Source organism: Tasmannia lanceolata, unplaced genomic scaffold (genome assembly GCF_043159265.1).
Source record: "Tasmannia lanceolata isolate RefF3 unplaced genomic scaffold, GAP_Taslan_0.1 ptg000015l, whole genome shotgun sequence".
NCBI classification, from domain to species: domain Eukaryota; kingdom Viridiplantae; phylum Streptophyta; class Magnoliopsida; order Canellales; family Winteraceae; genus Tasmannia; species Tasmannia lanceolata.
Genome location: NW_027518692.1, coordinates 48,217,192 through 48,236,650, shown reverse-complemented (window position 1 = coordinate 48,236,650; position 19,459 = coordinate 48,217,192). Strand labels below are relative to the sequence as shown.

Here is a 19,459-nt window from a genome sequence, read left to right as displayed (position 1 = left end):
TATAGCCCCACCACATGGACGGTTTGGATCATCCTATAGTGTGGTCCGTACAGTACTTTTGGCTCACACCATATAAAATCTCCTACATCCAAACAGAGCCATTAAAGGTACACTTGTAGTAGTAGTAGTAGTTTCTAGCCCTCGGCAGCAGTTACCAGCCAAAGATCCGCATAAAAACTAATAAAACCCACTCCCCCATATCACGTTGATTTCCTCCTCTTTCCCACATGCACGCCAAAGGGAACAAGATTTATAAATATGAGAAATAAAAAAAAAAAAATACCATCATTCTGCTTCTCAAGGGGACAGTATAATTTCACACTAGAATTAGTTACACCATCGTGAGAGAGAACTGCTCTGCCATTACACCTCTTATTTTTTATGCTTTCGAGAGCTCAGGGAGGCTGAAGGAGTTGCTTGTTCAGTTGTTCAATACACCTCTCGCTTTCCCTTTTGTGCTTTTCCCCTCTTTGTATCTCAGTTCTTCATTTACGAAAAGCCTTCTCTGGATTGTTCAACAAGTAGAGGGAAAACCCTCTCAGAGCTTTCTGGCTTTGTTGGGTTCCTTTGAAAATGGTATGCAGGTGGAATGGCCTGAGGAGGAAGTACTGCATTCCTTATCAATCTTCTCGGGTCATAAATATCTTTGATGCTTCCATTTTCATAGGGCATTACTGGTCCCACCACTTTTCCAGGTTTAGCTGCTCGACAGAAAATAGTTTACAATGTGATTAAGATTGATGATGACAGTGTTACAATAAAACCATATAATATAACTCTGTCAAATCGGTCTATGGCCTTCTATTCCCATGTTTAGCTAGGGTTAGATAGAAAAAAAACAATCAGAATAAAGTTGCCAAGTTACCTGAGTTCAAACGATTGGAGTACATATCTAGTGGGATCCTATGTGATGTCTGCAAAGTCCTCGATAGATTCCCAGACATTGTGTCTAGATCTCTGTTGTTCTTATACGCCCCTTCTGGGATTTGTCGATCTTTAAATGAAGCCAAAGTTGGTTGTTCCTTTGTTGGGATTGTATCTGAATGGACAACCGTAGATCTGCAAAATATTCAGCCAAAGAAGAATTATTTAATACTGAGCAATTCAAGATTGTCTGTGTAGCCAATGTACATGATTCTACACTCAATTGTGTATATATATATATTATGAATGAAAATATGGATGTGGGGGAGCTTGAAGAACCAATCCTATACACGGTAAAGAAATTTTTTTGCAACATTCTCAGCCTAACAGTCCTCTGGGGCTAGAAACGAAATCCTCAAAACGACCCCACCATTCATGATCAACAATGTAAAGCTAAAGCACCATTTATCCACACTTTCATGATCAACAATGTAAAGCTAAAGCACCTTTTATCCACACTAGCCCCAAAACACTACATTTCCAAATCAAGAATGTAATACACTTGAGCAACACTCGGGAACAGTACATTTTCAAATCAAGAATGTAATACAACTTACGCTGGTTGGGGTACATTAATTTTCAAACATCATCTCTTAAAAACCGCAAAAGAAACAGTACCTTGCATGGAATAAAGTATCGACCCCTACTGACACATCAGCACCTACATCTAGGTATATCAATTAGGAGATTGAAGCAACAAAGTATACGTGGTTCTCCAGTACATAAACTAGCCTTTTCATGGTTTCTCTAAATATCCATGCGATGAGTAGGATTAATAATCCATGTCTGATTTAATTTTTCAAGAGTTGGATATGACACTCATTCATGTATCCAAGCTCTTCTTTCCAAAAATACTGATTTGCATCCACGGTTGTATCCGTTACATTGTTAGCTTGTATGAATATGAAAAACCTACATTTCCTTGAGTCATCCTACCTAAAAAGTGTATATATATATATGGGAAAGGTGTGCGTACTCGGTCGAGTAGATAAGCTTATCTACTCGGTCGGGTTAAAAACAGTGGGGGCCTACATTTTTGGGGTGATCCAAACCATTCATTTGAAAGGCCCTTACCTAGATAAGGTGTCCACGAAAAATCAGCCCCATAGGATCATCCTAACCCATCCAACAGTGGAGGGAAAAATGGGCAGATTTGTGGACAAGCTGTGTTTGTCCATTTTTTCCCATTTTTCCCTCCACTGTTGCATGGGTTAGGATGATCCTATGGGGCTGATTTTTGATGGACACCCTATCTACGTAAGGGCCTTTCAAATGAATGGTTTGGATCACCCCAAAAATGTGGGCCCCCACTGTTTTTAACCCGACCGAGTAGATAAGCTTTTCTACTCGACCGAGTACGCACACCTTTCCCTATATATATATATATATATGAGAAAACGGTTCCTACACATATGTGTAGATAAGTTATCTACACACTAGCTTAAAATACAGTGGGGGCCACATTATTTGGGTGATCCAAACCATTCATTTTTAAGGCCCTCACATAGATAGGGTGTCCATAAAAAATCAGATCCATAGGATCATCCTAACCATTCGAACTGTGGAGGCAAAAAATGGACTAATTTGTGAAGGTTTAAAGACATCCATTTTACCTCCACAAATCGTAGGGTTGGGATGATCCTATGGATCTGATTTTTTGTAGACACCCTATCTATGTGAGGGCCTTTGAAATGGATGGCTTGGATCACCCAAACAATGTGGGCCCCCACTGTATTTTAAGCTAGTGTGTAGAGAACTCTCTACACATATGTGTAGGAACCGTTTTCTCTCTCTCTCTCTCTCTCTCTCTCTCTCTCTCTCTCTCTCTCTCTATATATATATATATATATATATATATATATATATATATATATATATATATATATATAGATTAGAAGGTTATTGTCGTTTTCAGTCAAAAGATTATTGAGTTGAAAAGCCATTTATTTTTCGTGCTCCTATTTCAATTAAGTAGGATAGAAGATTTGCACAGTGTTTACTGGCATGTAGACATTGCCAGCAATATTTAGATAGTAGCTGCACATAGATTTGCATGCATTATGTCCAGAAGTGCATATCCTGAAGTGTTTGGTAGTGTATGTGTGCATCTGGATGTGTTTAGTAGAGTATGCACAAATCCATGTGCTGTGCATGTATGCATGCTTGGATAATGGGTGTATGTACTCATGCACAATTACACAAATATGCATATGAGCTGATGATTCAAACACAGGTACTTATTACACAATATGTAGTATTTATTACACAATTGCACTAGATGATTCAAACACAGGTACTTTCATAATTACACTAAAAATAATAAAAAAAAAGATAGATGAACTGATAGAAACTGAACTTGTCAAAAGTATTCACCTTGGGAGCGAGACATGCTTTCTCTCCAATGGAATTACTGGAGCACTTTTCCCACCATTTTCCTCAAGGTGAGCAAACTGCTTCCTGAATTGATCAATAGCACTGGAAAGGGAAACAATACCATTCAAAAAAAAAAAAAAGTGAATCATTGAATAACATGGAGCTACTGTTCGAAAAAAAAAATTGAATAATATGAAGCCAAGTAAAAAAGGTAAGTAGGGATTAAAACCTAGGATAGAGGAAATTTGTCCTTTCAGTTCCGTTAAGGTAATCTTTGAGCAGTTGAGGATGGTATTCTAATATTTCCCGGAAAATAAGTTCTCGGATGTCATCTTTTGTCACTCTCCGCCTCTCAAACTCAAACTCCATCTTTGTGATGGGCTGACAAGATGGCTCTCTCTCCACTTTGGACAGGCCTTTGAAGTAAGGATCAGCCAATGCCTGATAAACAGAACACAGACATTTGTAAGAGCTTATAACCATAACCAGCCACTTAGATGATATAAAAGCACTGCTTTCAAATCTTCAAGATAATAAACTGCGAGTAGTATCTCAAATAGCATGTAATGTCCCACAAATGAAATAATATTTCTTAATTTATTTATTTTTTAAAAGAGAACAATTTTTTTCATTAAGAAAGAAATAACAAAGTCAGTTAACTTTGTGGTTAGCTTTACTACTTTTCAACATCAGTGGTAAAGCTAACCACAAAGTCAGAAGAATGCATGACATAACAAAACATCAGAAGTAAAATGTGCAGGTGAGACTCATTGAGATCGCAGGCCGGGGAGTCGGGGACGGATTTAACTACTCACAACCAAGGTTTGAAATTTCAGTTTCGGTTTCAGCCTCAGCCTCAACCGAAATTTCGGTGTAAATCTTAAAATTTCGGTCTTAAACCATGCTCACAACGTTTCTTTTTCTACTCAATAATATATTGCTCAACACCTACTGGTAAAATAGCTAAGAATTTCTATCCCCTGTAACTTGCAAGCATACCTCTTCAGCAGTAGGCCGATCCTTGGGGTCAAATGCTAACAACCTTTCCAACAGTTTAAGGGCTAAAGGATCTGCATTTGGAAACTTCTGGGCAAATGGGACAGGCTGCTTCTTTCTCATGCTGCTCAAGTATCTCCTCGCCTTTTCATTCCTGACCTGGATTTAGAAAAAGTAAAGAGATAGGCACTAAGATTATTATTTGAAAAGTGAAATGGTAACTTGATAAATAAGATCCAATGATGACCAGAGAGTAATAACATGTCATACCCGAGAAATAGTATCTAATGAAGGTGTGCCAAGCAGATCAGTCATCAAATCCAATTGGTGAACAACATTTTTACCAGGAAAAAGCGGCTTCCCCGTTAATACTTCAGCAAAGATGCAGCCTATGCTCCAAATATCAATTGCGGGAGTGTACTGCAGATTCATAACCCCTCACCAATTAAATCATATTCCGAAAAAACATAAACCAAATTCCAGTGTATAACAGTCCAAAAAAACTTAACACGTGACTCAACACAATTACCTGAATCGTAAGACATTTCAACTTGCAGGAGAGACCAATGTTCCTCCCTGAACAAGCATTTTTTTTAATCACTAGGCATTATTTGCTTCCTAAGAAATACGCAGAAGATATTTCTCCAAAAAAATTGCAAGTACATAACCAAAAATATCATTGCCCCTCATGATATTGACAGCGATGCTAACAGATCCAAAATTAGTTGGAGCTTACCAACATCAAACTCTCAGTGAGATGTGTCTGTCGAGATTAATAAAGAGAAAGATAGAGAAACAGGAAAATAAAAATAAATTTTCAAAAGCTACTGTATTTTAGTCCCTTCTTCTAATTCTACTCTAGAAACGTATGTGACCATCGATAGCCATTGGTCAGAGGCCTTTGCATTACTAAGGCATTGTTGTCATCCAATCAACAAAATAAATAAAGGGTGGGACAGCAAATCAAATTATTTATTGTTCAGGATCTATGTGTCGTATATGTTTACCACACTATCTTTCGTTAATATTACAATACTATCTAACCATATTTCTCAGCAATCGCTTTCTAATGTTGTTTTTTTGGTTGGTAAGCTGGGATTGAACCTGCGACCTCGTGAATGATGTATATATTTACCACATTATCTTTCGTTAACAAAGCCTCAGAAATCGCTTTCAAGTGTTCTAAGTTCTCATCCTTACATTTTAGCCAGGCACAACAAATTTCCTAATTTCAAAATGATAATAACATTTAAAGATGAAAAGATGGAGTGTCAATGTAGTAATGATATGGTAAATTGAAATTAAAAAGACTAATAGAATGAATCTCTAATTTCATAAACACAGTTATGCACCATGTCCAGTCTACTACTATAGACGGCTTGTATAATTTTCATCCCCTAGTCTTCTTACTTAAATGGATAATCATAATGTCACAGACAAAAAAACACAATTCCATAATAGACAGTAGAATGCATAACATGTCCCATTTTTTAAGGGTAACAAAACTTTATTGATATGAAAAAAGATAAAAGAACGAGGGAACAAGATGGCCCAAATGCAACAGATAAAAAAAAGACTGACTGACAAAGAAGAGATACCACAAAAGAGTAACTATCCCCACGACCAAAATAGTGCTCTTAACACCAATCATAAAAAGCGAGACTCAACTTCATGTTTACACTCATCTTTCAAAGCAATGGAGAAAATGGTTTTTATTGTATCCAACTGTTTTTTATCCACACCATAATAATCTAATCTGAAATAAGAAATTTTTTTTTTTTGAAAATATCAGCAAATAAGAAAAGTAGTTCAATCTAAGAAATCATAGACATTCCTGTAGATCTGTACACAAAAAGTAAGATGCAGTACAAGTCAAGGACTGCGCTAAAACATACTTTAGAGAAAAATGATCCGCATAGCTCCGGAGCTCTGTACCATCTTGTCGCAACGTAGTCCTGCACATCTTTAGTGCTTCAGAAGAGGTTCAAAAAAATGTAACATTGTGCTACCTACAGGTTAGGAAAAAAAAAAAAAGCTGGAAATGATGAGGGAAAAAATTCTTCAACTGGAATGGTTACAGTTTAGTCATAGTGCAAAAAAATTAATGGACAGCTTTCAGAATGTATATACGAACCGTCCAAAAGATGGTTGTTGGGGTATCACTGAATGCAACTCTTGCTAATCCAAAGTCGCAAATTTTGAGTTTACAGTTTGCATTTGCCAAAATATTCTTGGGCTTTAAATCTCGATGAAATACATTAGCTGCAGCCAAGACGCAATCTGGAATCAGTACAGGCCCACACAGTTCTTCAAAGCACCAATAAAGAACTACAGAAGATCCGATCAAATACTACCAACAGGAAATATAGCCGTAGCCATTAGCATGTGTTCTAATACTGGAACAGATTTTTAAAACAAAAATCGTGGCAAATTAGTGGAACTCAAGTTCCAAGATTTTTACCTTCACTTCAGCCTATGAACGCATACAAAAACTTTATGCTTTAACAATGACTGAAGATTGAGGCTGAAAAGTGAACATTTTTGTGGCATAATCGGTTCCACAATGGACAGAATATAGGGAATTACAGTAAAAATCTTGTAGGTATTCTACCCATAAAACTAAACATTCTAACCGTGTTAATTGGCTGGTATTCTACCCGTAAAACTAGACATTCTACCCATGTCATTTTGTCCTGTATATGCAAAACAGTAAATGTATGTACCATATAGGACCAACACACGTAAATGGAAATTCCTAATTTTATGGGCAGCAATACAAGCTCCCAATATTATATGATACCAAAAAAAATTGGCTACAAGGCACACGGGGAATATGTTAAAAAAATCCTATCAAACATGTTTTTCGGTGATATGGTGAAAAAAAAAAAAAAACTATTTAAGGGGGGGCAAATGGTGATTGATCTAACCCATTCAAGTATTAGACCTCACCTTAGATGGTTCAAAACCCAAAAAATGTTATGAATTTATGATATGGCGGAAAAAAAACAATTGAAGACATGGTTAGAATTGTTGATCTTTGCGTTTTGGTCAATCCTCATATTCGCATCCTGGATTCAGGTTTAGATCCAGAGGGCACACGGGGAATATGTTTAAAAAATCCTATCAAACATGTTTTTCTGTGAAATGGCAAAAAAAAAACTATTTAAGGGGGGCAAATGGTGATTGATCTAACCCATTCAAGTATTAGACCTCACCTTAAAAGGTTCAAAACTCAAAAATTGTTATGATATGGAGGAAAAACATCCCAGAGGTAGCACCAGGACCCCTGAGTCCCTGACACATTCATGGTCCCACCACGCGAATGGTTTAAACCAAGGTGGGCCAAATGTTGCCTGATAAAGCTAGGAACCATGGTAATACCATAGTTACCGTGGTGGGAAACGAATTCGGGAAGCGAAACGTGAAACAAAAACAGGAAACGCAAAGAAAAATAGAGGGGGAATGAGAAATGGGAAAACAATAGAAAATCGTATGAGAAACGCATTGACTAACGTCTTAGGAAACGCATTAGAAACATGTCAGAAATGATAGAGAAACACAAATGAAAACATATAAAACACAAGGAAAATACGAAATACATGATTTTACAAATGTAAAATCTGTTAGTTTCAAATTTCTATTTGAACATTTTTTATTACAATATATGCTATTGTTTTCCCTTTTAATATCTATTTCACAATTATTTGGTGTGTGTTTTCCAAAAAGATTTTCGTCAGTTTCACACATATTTCCCACGCGCTTCACATATGTTTTCTACGAGTTCTCCATACGTTTCTCAAGGTTCACACATGTTTCACATAAGCTTCTCATATGCTTCCCATGTGTTTCGAAAATATTTCCTCAATTTTTTCTATTATGTTTCGAAAACGTTTCCGAAAAACGTTTTAGGAGAAACACAAGTTTCCCACCCGCCCAATAAGTTTGCAGCTACTATGGGTAATACAATGCATCCAAGAAGCATTGATTCATTGAATCATTCTTCATAATTATATATACACATGTATGGGATTTGCTAGGGACAATCGCAGGAGGTATTTTAAACAGTCAAAATCGGATCTTATCTGTATTCAAGAAACCAAATTGGAGGTTATTGATAGGAGTATGGTAAAAAGTCTGGGTATTGGTTCAAATTGGGGTTTCTCTTTTGTTGAAGCTATTGGTGCTTCGGGGGGCATTTTCATAGCTTGGGACGAATCTAATTGGGTTAGGTCCGAGGAATGGAAGGGTAGGTTTTCAATATCTATTGTCCTTCGTAGGGTGGAAGATGCGGCTGTGTGCTTGTTTTCTGGGGTGTATGGTCCCTCTCTTTGGGCGGATAAGAGGTTGTTTTGGGAAGAGCTAAACGGACTTAGGGATAGGTGGTCCTATCCTTGGTGTATAGGGGGTGATTTTAATGAAATTAGGTTTGTTTGTGAAAGGTTAGGATGTCGGAGAGCAAATCAAAACATGGCTGCTTTTGCAACTTTCATTTCAAAGCATAATATTATTGACCTTCCATTATCTGGAGCTAGGTTTACTTGGAGCAGAGGTGAAAGTCTTAGTAGGATTGATCGATTTCTTATTTGTCCTGGTTGGCTGAATTTGGCTCCTGAGGTTCTCCAAAAGGCTCTCGTTCACTCGGTATCTGATCATTGTCCTCTTCTCTTGGATCCTAGAATGGAGTCTTGGGGACCTCCTCCTTTTAGGTTTGAGATTTCGTGGCTTCAAATTCCCCTCATGGAGGAAAGATTGGGTGTTTGGTGGGTAGCGCATAAGTGTGAGGGTCCAGCGGATGTGGTTATTGGGCAGAAGCTTAGGTTTGTAAAGAAAAAGTTAAAGGAATGGGTAGCTGAAAGAGGTCAAGCTGATTCGAGTAGAAAAGTTTGGCTAGAAAATAGAATTAGTGATTTAAATGTGTTGGAAGAATCTGGATTAGGGTCCGTAATTTCGAGGGAGGAATTGGGTAGGGTTAAAGAAGAGCATAAAAGTCTGCTGCTTCATGAGGAGATATCGTGGAGGCAGAAGTCGAGAGTGAGATGGTTAAAGGAGGGGGACCAAAATACGGCTTATTTTCATGCTATGGCCAGTGCCAGAAGACGGAGAAATAGGATCGAGTCTTTGGTTGACAATGGAATCAGAGTGTCAGGGAAGGATGAGGTTACTAGAGTGATCTTGGATTTTTATTCGTCCCTGTACTCGTCTGAGGGTATCTTGAGACCTCTTCCAGAAGATATGGAGTTTAGTGGGCTGAGTATGGCTCAGAGGGTTGCATTAGAGAGACCCTTTGAAGAAGAGGAGGTTGAAAAAGGTGTTTTCTCTATTAGTAAGGATAAGGCCCCTGGTCCTGATGGTTTTTGTTTAGCTTTCTTCCAATCCTGTTGGTCGTATGTAAAAGGGGATATCCTGAAATTTTTTGAGGAGTTCTATCATGGGTTGGCATTGGATAAAGGCACTGGGGCTACTTTCATTGCCCTTATCCCTAAGGTTCCTGGTGCCTCTAAAATTTTAGAGTACCGTCCAATAAGCTTAGTGGGATGTTTATACAAAGTTTTGGCAAAGGTTCTAGCGGATAGGTTAAAGAGGGTGCTTCCATCCATTATCTCAGATTGCCAAAGTGCTTTTGTGGCTAATAGGCAGATTCTTGACTGCTCATTAGTTGCGAATGAGGCCATTGACTTTTATCTTAGAAATGGCATGGGAGGTTTTATGTGCAAATTGGATATGGAGAAGGCTTATGATAGGGTGGAATGGGATTGCTTAGATTACTTGCTTGGAAGAATGGGGTTTGGAAGTAAATGGAGAGAATGGATGAGGGGTTGTGTCTCTTCGGCTTGGTTTTCCATTCTGATTAATGGGTCCCCTAAAGGATTTTTTAAGTCATCTCGAGGACTTAGGCAGGGTGACCCCTTATCCCCTTTTCTTTTTGTCATCGTGGCGGAGACTCTTAGCAGATTGATGAATAAAGGGAGTGGGTTGGGCTTATTCAATGGTTTTAAGATTGGAAGCCAGCAGGTAGAAGTATCTCATCTTCAATTTGCTGATGATACGCTCCTGTTTTGTGAACCCAACATGATCCAAGCGATGAATTTAAAATCTTCCCTTAGATGTTATGAGTTGATTACGGGGCAGAGATCCAATTTTCATAAATCTAGATTATATACCCTAAACATCCCGCAGAATGAGGCGCTTGAATTGGCTAAGACTCTGGGTTGTCAGCTTGATCAATTGCCTTCCTCATACCTGGGACTCCCATTGGGGGTGGGGAGACCAAAAAAATCTTTGTGGGATCCTGTTGTAGAGAGAATTGAAAGGAGGTTGGAATCATGGAAAAGAAATCTTGTTTCTAGAGGGGGAAGGCTTGTGTTGGTTAAGGCGGTGTTGGCCAATATTCCCATATATTTTTTGTCTTTGTTTAAATGCCCGGTCAGTGTTGTATCGCGTATTGAACAAATCCAACGTAGATTTTTATGGAGAGGCAATGAAAGGAAAAAGGGTATTTCTTTGGTCAGTTGGAAGAGTGTGTGCTTACCTATTAAGAATGGTGGTTTGGGTATTAGGAGAGTGAAAGAATTTAATCATGCCTTGTTAGGAAAATGGTTATGGAGGTTCGGGGAGGAAAATTCTCAGTTGTGGGTTAGGGTAATTGGGAGTAAATATGGGTGCAAGCCGGGAAAGTGGGAATCTAAAAACCATTTCAAGAAACAAGGTTTGACTGTGTGGCGTGACATTTTGAAAATGTCATTTGCTTTTCTTTTGAGGGTTAGATTTAGAGTGTATTCGGGGGATCGAATAAAATTTTGGAGGGATGTGTGGTGTGCTGATGAGCCTCTTATGAGTTTATTCCCAAATTTATATCGTGTAGCCGCTGAGAAAGAGAGTTTTGTTTCTAAATGCTTTGCTCGAGATGGGGGTAGTTTAGTTTGGTCCCCTAGGTTTAGAAGGAACTTCTTTGATCGGGAGCTAGAGTTGGTTGCCCAATTTCTTAAGCTTTTAGATGGTTGCTACATTAAGAGAAGCAGTATGGATAAAAGAGTATGGACTGCGGAATCGTCTGGTTTTTTCTCTGTCAAATCTTTCTATCTCAGCTTGTTGCCTTGCAGTGTATTCTCCATTTCAGCCGAGGTATGGAAATTTCATTGCCCGCCTAGAGTTGGTTTCTTCGGATGGGCGGTATGTCGTGATCGGATTCAAACGATTAACTTCCTCCAGAAGCGCGGTATGATGCTTGTTGACCATTGCCCCCTCTGCTTGAAAGATGGTGAATCCGTGGACTTTTGTGGAATTGCTCCTTTACGCGTCAGGTATGGAGTTTGATATTTCTGAGATTTGGCATATGTTGGATTTTTCCATTTTCTATTCCAGAGTTGATTCTTCTTTGGACTTTTGTGCCATGGAAGAAGAAGGGCAAAGTATTGTGGAATTTGTGTCTTCTTGCAACATGGTGGGTGATATGAAAAGAGAGAAACTCCCGTGTCTTTGAAGGGGTTGCAAAATCTCCGTATTGGATATATATGAAAATTATTGCGCTCACTATTTCATGGGCGAGAAGTTTACCGGCTTTCCGTTTTGTATCGGCCTTTGACTTATGGGAGGGTTGGAGGATTGTTTGCTTTAGTAGGAAGATCCGGCATCCGATTGTTCAGAGATGGGAGGCTCCGCCTATTGAAATGTTCAAAATTAACTTTGATGGGTCGAGTATTGGGAACCCGGGCCCGGCCGGTGTTGGTGGGTTGTGTCGGGATGCTTGTGGTGAAGTTATTTGGGCTTTTGCCGGCCCTCTTGGAGTTTGTGATGCCTCGGAGGCCGAGGTGAGGGCGGTTTATCATGGCATAAAAAGGCTTGAGAGAGATAACATGGATATCACTATTGTGGAGGGAGATTCTTTGAATGTGATTAAATGGTTGAAGGGGTTGGTGTCGCCTCCTTGGAGATTTTCTTCCATTTTTGATGAAATAGATGATTTAATTGCGGGCTCATCTATTGTTTTCAATCATGTTCGGCGATCTGCTAATGGGGAGGCGGACTCCTTGGCTAGAAGTGGGGTTAGGGGGTTGGAGTTGGAGTGGCTTGACTTCCTTCCTCCCTGAGATTTGTCTTTCTTGTTATTGTTGTTTTATTTTCTTGTACATTTGGTTGAGGCCCACCTCGGTCCCCTTCCTTTTTAATGAATTCATCTTGCCATTTCAAAAAAAAAAAAATTGGGGAAATATTTTCGAAACGCGTGTGAAACATATGAGAAACGAGTTTCCCACTTGCCCAAGAAGTTCCTGGCGACTATGGGTAGTTCAATGCATCCAAGAAGCATTGAACCATTCTTCGTATTTATATGTACACATAATTATATATAAACATACACGAGATTTGCTAGGGACCATCACAAAAGGCATTTCACGGGCCAGTTTTTGCATGAATTATGTAGCTTTAAAACAAAATCTGAGCCTAGCAAGTCCCTACATATACATACATACATACATACATATATGAGAAAACGGTTTCTACACACAAGTGTAGATAAGTTATCTACACACTAGCTTAAAATACAGTGGGGGCCACATACATACATACACATATGAGAAAACAGTTTCTACACACAAGTGTAGGTTATCTACACATTAGCTTAAAATACAGTGGAGGCCCACATTGTTTGGGTGATCCAAAGCATTCATTCGATGGGCCCTCACATAGATAGGGTGTGCCTGAAAAATCAGCTCCATAGGATCATCCTAACCATTTGAACCGAGAGGCAAAAAATGGACAGATTTGTGAAGGTTTATACACATCCATTGTACCTCTACAAATCGTAGGGTTGAGATGATCCTATGGAGCTGATTTTTTGTGGACACCCTATCTATGGTCTAAAACGATTCCTACACACAAGTGTAGATAAGTTATTTACGCACAAGCTTAAAATACAGTGGGGGCCCACATTGTTTGAGTGATCCAAACCATTCATTTGCCCTCACATAGATAGGGTGTCCACAAAAAATCAGCTCCACAGGATCATCCCAACCCTACGATTTGTGGAGGTAAAATGGACGTGTATAAACCTTCACAAATCTGTCCATTTTTTGCCTCCACAATTCGAAGGGTTAGGATGATCCTGTGAAGCTGATTTTTTGGGCACACCCAATCTATGTGAGGGCCCATCAAATGAATGCTTTGGATCACCCAAACAATGTTGGCCCCCACTGTATTTTAAGCTAGTGTGTAGATAACTTATCTACACTTGTGTGTAGAAACCGTTCTCTCTCTCTCTCTCTCTCTCTCTCTCTCTCTCTCTCTCTCTCTCTCTCTCTATAAATATATATATATATATATATATATATATATATATATATAGCCTTTTAATTTAGTCGTTGGGTGGCAGCCCCAGTCCTCAATGGGATAGTCGCCTAAGCTATTATTTTTAGATGTTTTGACAATCTCTCGCAGAACACTCGAATTCAACTTGGTAGACTAATAGCTTCAATTACCCATGCAAATAGTTCTCCCATTAAGCATGCATCATGGCCCAAATTGGAAAATGCATCACCAAAATGCTCAGCATATTTGAAGAAATTGTTCCTCAAGAATGACACAATGGTCGAGAGATTCTCATTCCTCACCATTGAAACCAAGTTTTACGTTTTTTTTTTTAACTGCAAGTTAAAATAAGGTTCGAAAAACTAAATTGTTCATGAGGCCACCTATAAGGGTTAATCATTAGAATCTTGAATTTTAAGTCAAGACTCTGGATATCCAAATAACTCAAGATTCCTAAAATCACTACATCAAAATAATGTCACAAGATAACGGACCAGTATTTCCGCGGCCTGTTGGAACTACTCAAATATTATGATGACACTAAGGAACACCTGTTTCCACACAACAAACAGATAATGAGGCCCAAAATGGCAAGTTTCATATGGTGCACATGTCCAAAAGACACCGAATTTATAATGACTGCCAACTCAGAAAATCAGGGGAAAAAAGACACAGAAGAACTTCTCTAAAATCATGGATCTCAAGGTAAACACTTTAAGAAGCAAAATGGATTTAACCCAGAACGCATATATAACAGAGTACCAACAAAAGGCTGGGCGCTAAGAATTTTGCCTGGACATTGTTCTGAATACAACTAAATATGAGTTGATGACAGGAATTTTTCGAGGTATAAAAAAACCACCAAGTGAGATGAAATTAACTGAAAACGTTATATGGAAGCAATAATAAACATGTGGTGAGAGAAGCTACAACACAGATCATCATTGCGAGCTCTAAATTTTACAAAGCTCTTCAGATCAGGAAGAAAAAAAGAAAAAGAAATATGCATCAAAAATTCAAATAGCTTCATGCGTGGACATAAAATACCATCAAAACTATTTCATAGTTAATTACCATCCAGCCTAAACCACAAATATGAGCAAAAGTATGCAGCGGTCATACCTGTGTGAATGTATTTTAATGCACGGAGCAGCTGATAAAGGAAAAACTGATAATGTTCCCTTGTCAAGTCATCATTAGCCTTAATGACTTGGTGAAGATCTGATTCCATGAGCTCAAAAACAACATAAATATCCTTAAAATCCCTTCTCGAGGGTGGCAACATGATGTGCTTGATTTCAACAATGTCGGGATGCCGTACAAGCCTGAGCAGCTTGATCTCACGAAGGATCCGAGCTGCATCAGAGATATGTTCAAAAATGTCATGTATCTTTTTTATTGCCACTTTTTCTCCAGTATGAGTGTCAATGGCCGAGCACACAACACCATAGCTTCCTTTCCCTATGACCTCCTGAATTTTATATCGGTTGGCATCTCCATATTCAGTGAAGAAGTCCATCTCTGCTTGACTCTGCAAACATAATAAAATCCATTCAGATTTCATGATTTACGTAGTGACTCCTTGGAAGCTGCTGATGTCAAACAATTGCAACAATAGTCAAATCATAATAATGAGAAAAAAATAGATATGGACTTATTTCAAAATAAATACAGAAATAAGAACTTATTTTGATGTTAGTAAATGATGATACAGATAACCGTAGGTGTAATCTCTATTGGTTAACTTCCCCAAGGAAACCTTAATTGATAGGTTTTCTTTCTCTTTACTATAGAACAAGAAAATAATAAATGAATAACAAACATATCGATAGATAACAACAATGTCAATGGTGGCAAAAACAATAAAATAAATAAAAAGATAAAAAGTTTATTTCATGAAGATAACATGGGCGCATTTATACAGCTATTTTTTATGCAAGTAACCAGAAGAACTAAATGATTTTTTATTTTTATTTTAATGGCAAAGAACTAAATAATGGTGGCAAAAACAATAAAATAAATAAAAAGATAAAAAGTTTATTTCATGAAGATAACATAGGCGCATTTATACAGCTATTTTTTATGCAAGTAACCAGAAGAACTAAATGATTTTTTATTTTATTTTTAATGGCAAAGAACTAAATGATTTTATATGGTTCTTTCTCTGACCTGTAGATATAAGACACTTCAAAGTGATATAATGACATCACAAATAATCAAATAGAGCAAAAAGGAAGAACCGAGGACCAATTCAAGAAAATACTCTAGAAGGAAAGCATGGAAATGGACTTATTTTGGTGATGAAACCATAGACAAACATAGGCTAACTTTTTTTTTACTGGTACATACATAGGCTATGGACTTATCTTGGTGATGAAACCATAGACAAACATAGGCTAACTTTTTTTTTTAATGGTACAAACATAGGCTAACTTCTATTATAATCTTATTAATGAAAACATTTATTTAATCATTTGACTGCATCATCAACCAACTCCAAATCACGTGAAAAAAGATGTAGCCCCTCAGCTCCAAAACATTAGCAAGTAATTTTCTTTTCTGATAAAAAGAGGTACTGATGAACAATTAATTAAAGAAAATACAACTTCAAATATATCTTTAAGGCAAATGGAAAATTTCCAGCAACAGTAATTGTAGGAAAGTGATCCTTTTTAATAGGGCAATGCCAAACAACCAATAGAAAGTGATCCTTCCACTCGTTGTCATGACAGTTTGAACAAACAACCAACTGTTACATTCAAACCGGTGGGAAATTTCCAAAGAACAAAAATACTTATTCATCCATATACAACACATCTCACCAAAACAACAACCAAAACAAAAGCTTTTTTCGCAAAATAGGTACAGCTCTGCCATAATTCAAAAGTTTACAATAAGATAATTCTAATTACTACTAGATGCAGAAACATGGAAGGAAGCTTAAGGCAACTGCCTTTTGGACAAAAAATCTTATAACGGGATCAAAACAAATGGTTGCAAAAAATTACCACTTTGGAAATAAAATCGGGTACTACAACAATATGACTGATGAAATAATGTGTGTTGGTGAAGCCGCAGACATGGAATCAATGGTGTTCAAATAGCTGTATAATTATTTATCTGTTGCAACAACGAGATTTTCAATGGTGTTCAAATAGCTGTATAATTATTTATCTGTTGCAAGAACGAGATTTCCAAAGTTAAATAAACAAAAGGTTCTAGAGCAAAGCATTATCCAATATTTTCAAAAAGGAATCCTTCCAACAATTCGGAGGGCCATAAAATTAAGGGATAAGAAAGGAGAAAACGAATCATTAAAAAGATAAGTTTTCCAAAGAAAGAGAGAGAAGAAAGGAAACTAACTACAGTATTTCGATGAAGATTTAGGTAGTAGGATCCAGTATATACTAAAAATTAATCAGACTATTAGAACCGTTAGATCGCTCTTAATTGACAAAGAGATCTAATCGGACAGCTCCGATCGTCATAAATCCCATACTAAAATGTAAAAGACCACAATAATACAAAATCATAACTCTTGAAACACGGATCTTATCCTCTTAATCAACAAAAAAAGAAACAAGAGAAAAATAAATAAATAAACAGATAGTGAAAGATCCACAAACCTTAACCAGACTATTAGAACCATCAGATCACTCTTAATTGACAAAGAGATCCAATCGGACAGCTCTGATCGTCATAAATCCAATACTAAAAAGTTAAAAAGCACAATAATACAAAATCCTAACACTTGAAACACAGATCTTATCCTCTAAACCAACAAAAAAAAGAAACAGAAGGTGAAAGATCAATAAATCTTAACCTTCTTCCTCTGATCTTGCTGCTGCATTTCTTCGAGAATCTCAAAAACTGTAATTGTTCAAACTCCTTCTTCTTTTCACTCCGATCAAAAGCAAAATCGCAGAAAAGCTGTAACGGGTCTAGATTGCAACGGAAATCAGCCACATTTCCCCCATCTACCCCTGCTCCGGATTACAAGTCCACAATCTCTCCTTATTCTCTTAGATTTCTTCACAAAACATAGAAATCGAACCAGATCCCTCATGCACTCCTCTTCCTCCTCCTTCCGAATTCCCAAAACCACAAAAACCAGTTCAACAACGATCATAGAGAGAGAATCCGTCGCCGATTCAATTCCAGCATCGGCTAGAAAGAGATCCGACGATTCAACGGCATAAATCGCTCGCGCAAGGAGATCTACTCACCAAAACGATCGATCTTTTGCCTATTTAATGGCGACAAGAAGGAGAGAGAGGTCTGATTGATAAGGAAGATCAGCGAGAGAGAGAGATTCAAAACCCTAGATTTCAGAGGATTTTCTCAGAGAAAGAAAGGTAAAGGTCAGAGAAAATTTGAGATTTGTTGCCATGAATCTAGAGCTTTTTGTAGTTCTACGCCAGCTATCCATATATACGGAGGAATATTCCGTATACGGCAGTGGCTTATATTGTAATTAGATTATGTTTTGAGGGTATTTTGGTAATATGAGAATAGTGTGGGGAAGTTTCTTTACGCGTGTGCGGTTTTATAGCCGTTGAGGTCGGTTTCGTGTCCGATTAATTACCGACAACTGCGACTTGGAAAGAGCATCAGCAAATTAAAAAATCATTTCTTGCGGCCAAACGGATAAAGCTTACGTGGATTTTTTAAATGTCGAAAATGCCCTTAAAATGAATGGTCATGCTATTTTTGGATGATTAGCATTTTTCATTTTATAAAAGAGATGAATGATCCAATTGAGGTATAAATGATTGGAGAATTTATATGATGGGTGGCCGTGAAAACACGTGAAGTCTAAAAAAAGTAGGTACGGCCCACTTTTTTTTTATGATCCAAACCGTTCATCTACTTGGGCACAATGTAAATAGGTTGTGCCCAAAAAATCATTTCCATATGATGATCTTAACCCTCCGATCTATAGAAGATTCCATAAATGATTTTTGGAAATCTCCATATTCAGATCAGTTCAGATCGGAGGGTTAGGATCATCCTATGGAAATGATTTTTGGGGCACAACCTATTTATGTTGTGCCCAAACAGATGAACGGTTTGGATCATAAAAAAAAAGTGGATCGTACCTACTTTTTTAGACTTCATATGTTTTCACGGCCACCCATCATATAAATTCTCTGAATGATTGTAGTGAAAGTTGGGAGAATCCACTTTTGTTCAATCTGGAAGGTCCATTAAGTGTGGTTCACTGGTTCATATTGATCTTATGGTCCAAAATAATCAAAGATGCTATTGCACCTCGGTCATATCTAACTAGCTGTAAAATGCCTTCCAAGGCAATTATTTGTCACCTAAATTGTTATAAATAGCTTCAAGCAAATGAATTTACTGAGATAAAGTTCGTATTCAAGAGTAGAATAACTTAGGAAATTAACCTTAGGATAATGCACCCCCCTTTTAACGTGAATTGACCCAAAAAGCGTTAAAGTCCGCCCACATGTCGAAAGGTGGGTGCATTATCCTACAGGTGGGGTGAAAAAATAAATTCCATTAACCTTGTCAGTCTCATTAACTTTACTCTTATCTATACCTATCAAAAAAAAAACTTTACTCTTATCCAATCACCAGTACCAAAAGGTAAATGATTCATTTTTAGGAACAGACAAACAAAAAGGGGCGGGGAAACGCCTGAAAGGAGGTGTAAACTCATAGATATATTTAAATTTTAAATTTGAAAATTGCAAATACCTTTTTTTCATAAATGGGAAAGGATATTACTCCTCTATTTATTTTACACCTATCTAATCTGTTGTTTATAGGATTTGCTGATTGGAGCAACCTCGAACAACTAATTAATGAAAGAAAGGAGTGTCATTATTAAAATAAGAGG

The 19,459-nt window shown here is 37.6% G+C and overlaps 1 protein-coding gene across 1 annotated transcript; it reads right to left on the bottom strand.

Moving 5' to 3' along the window:
• Positions 1-230: 230 nt before the first annotated feature.
• On the bottom strand, positions 231-18,011 carry LOC143891682 (mitogen-activated protein kinase 10-like). The gene is made up of 10 exons (XM_077396224.1): positions 17,420-18,011; positions 14,719-15,127; positions 6,428-6,555; positions 6,189-6,248; positions 4,564-4,713; positions 4,297-4,452; positions 3,527-3,738; positions 3,298-3,399; positions 866-1,059; positions 231-701 (listed from the first exon to the last, which is right to left on the bottom strand). Exons 1-10 carry the CDS (start codon positions 17,444-17,446, stop codon positions 490-492), a joined length of 1,650 nt encoding a protein of 549 aa, XP_077252339.1. The 5' UTR covers positions 17,447-18,011; the 3' UTR covers positions 231-489.
• Positions 18,012-19,459: the final 1,448 nt, after the last annotated feature.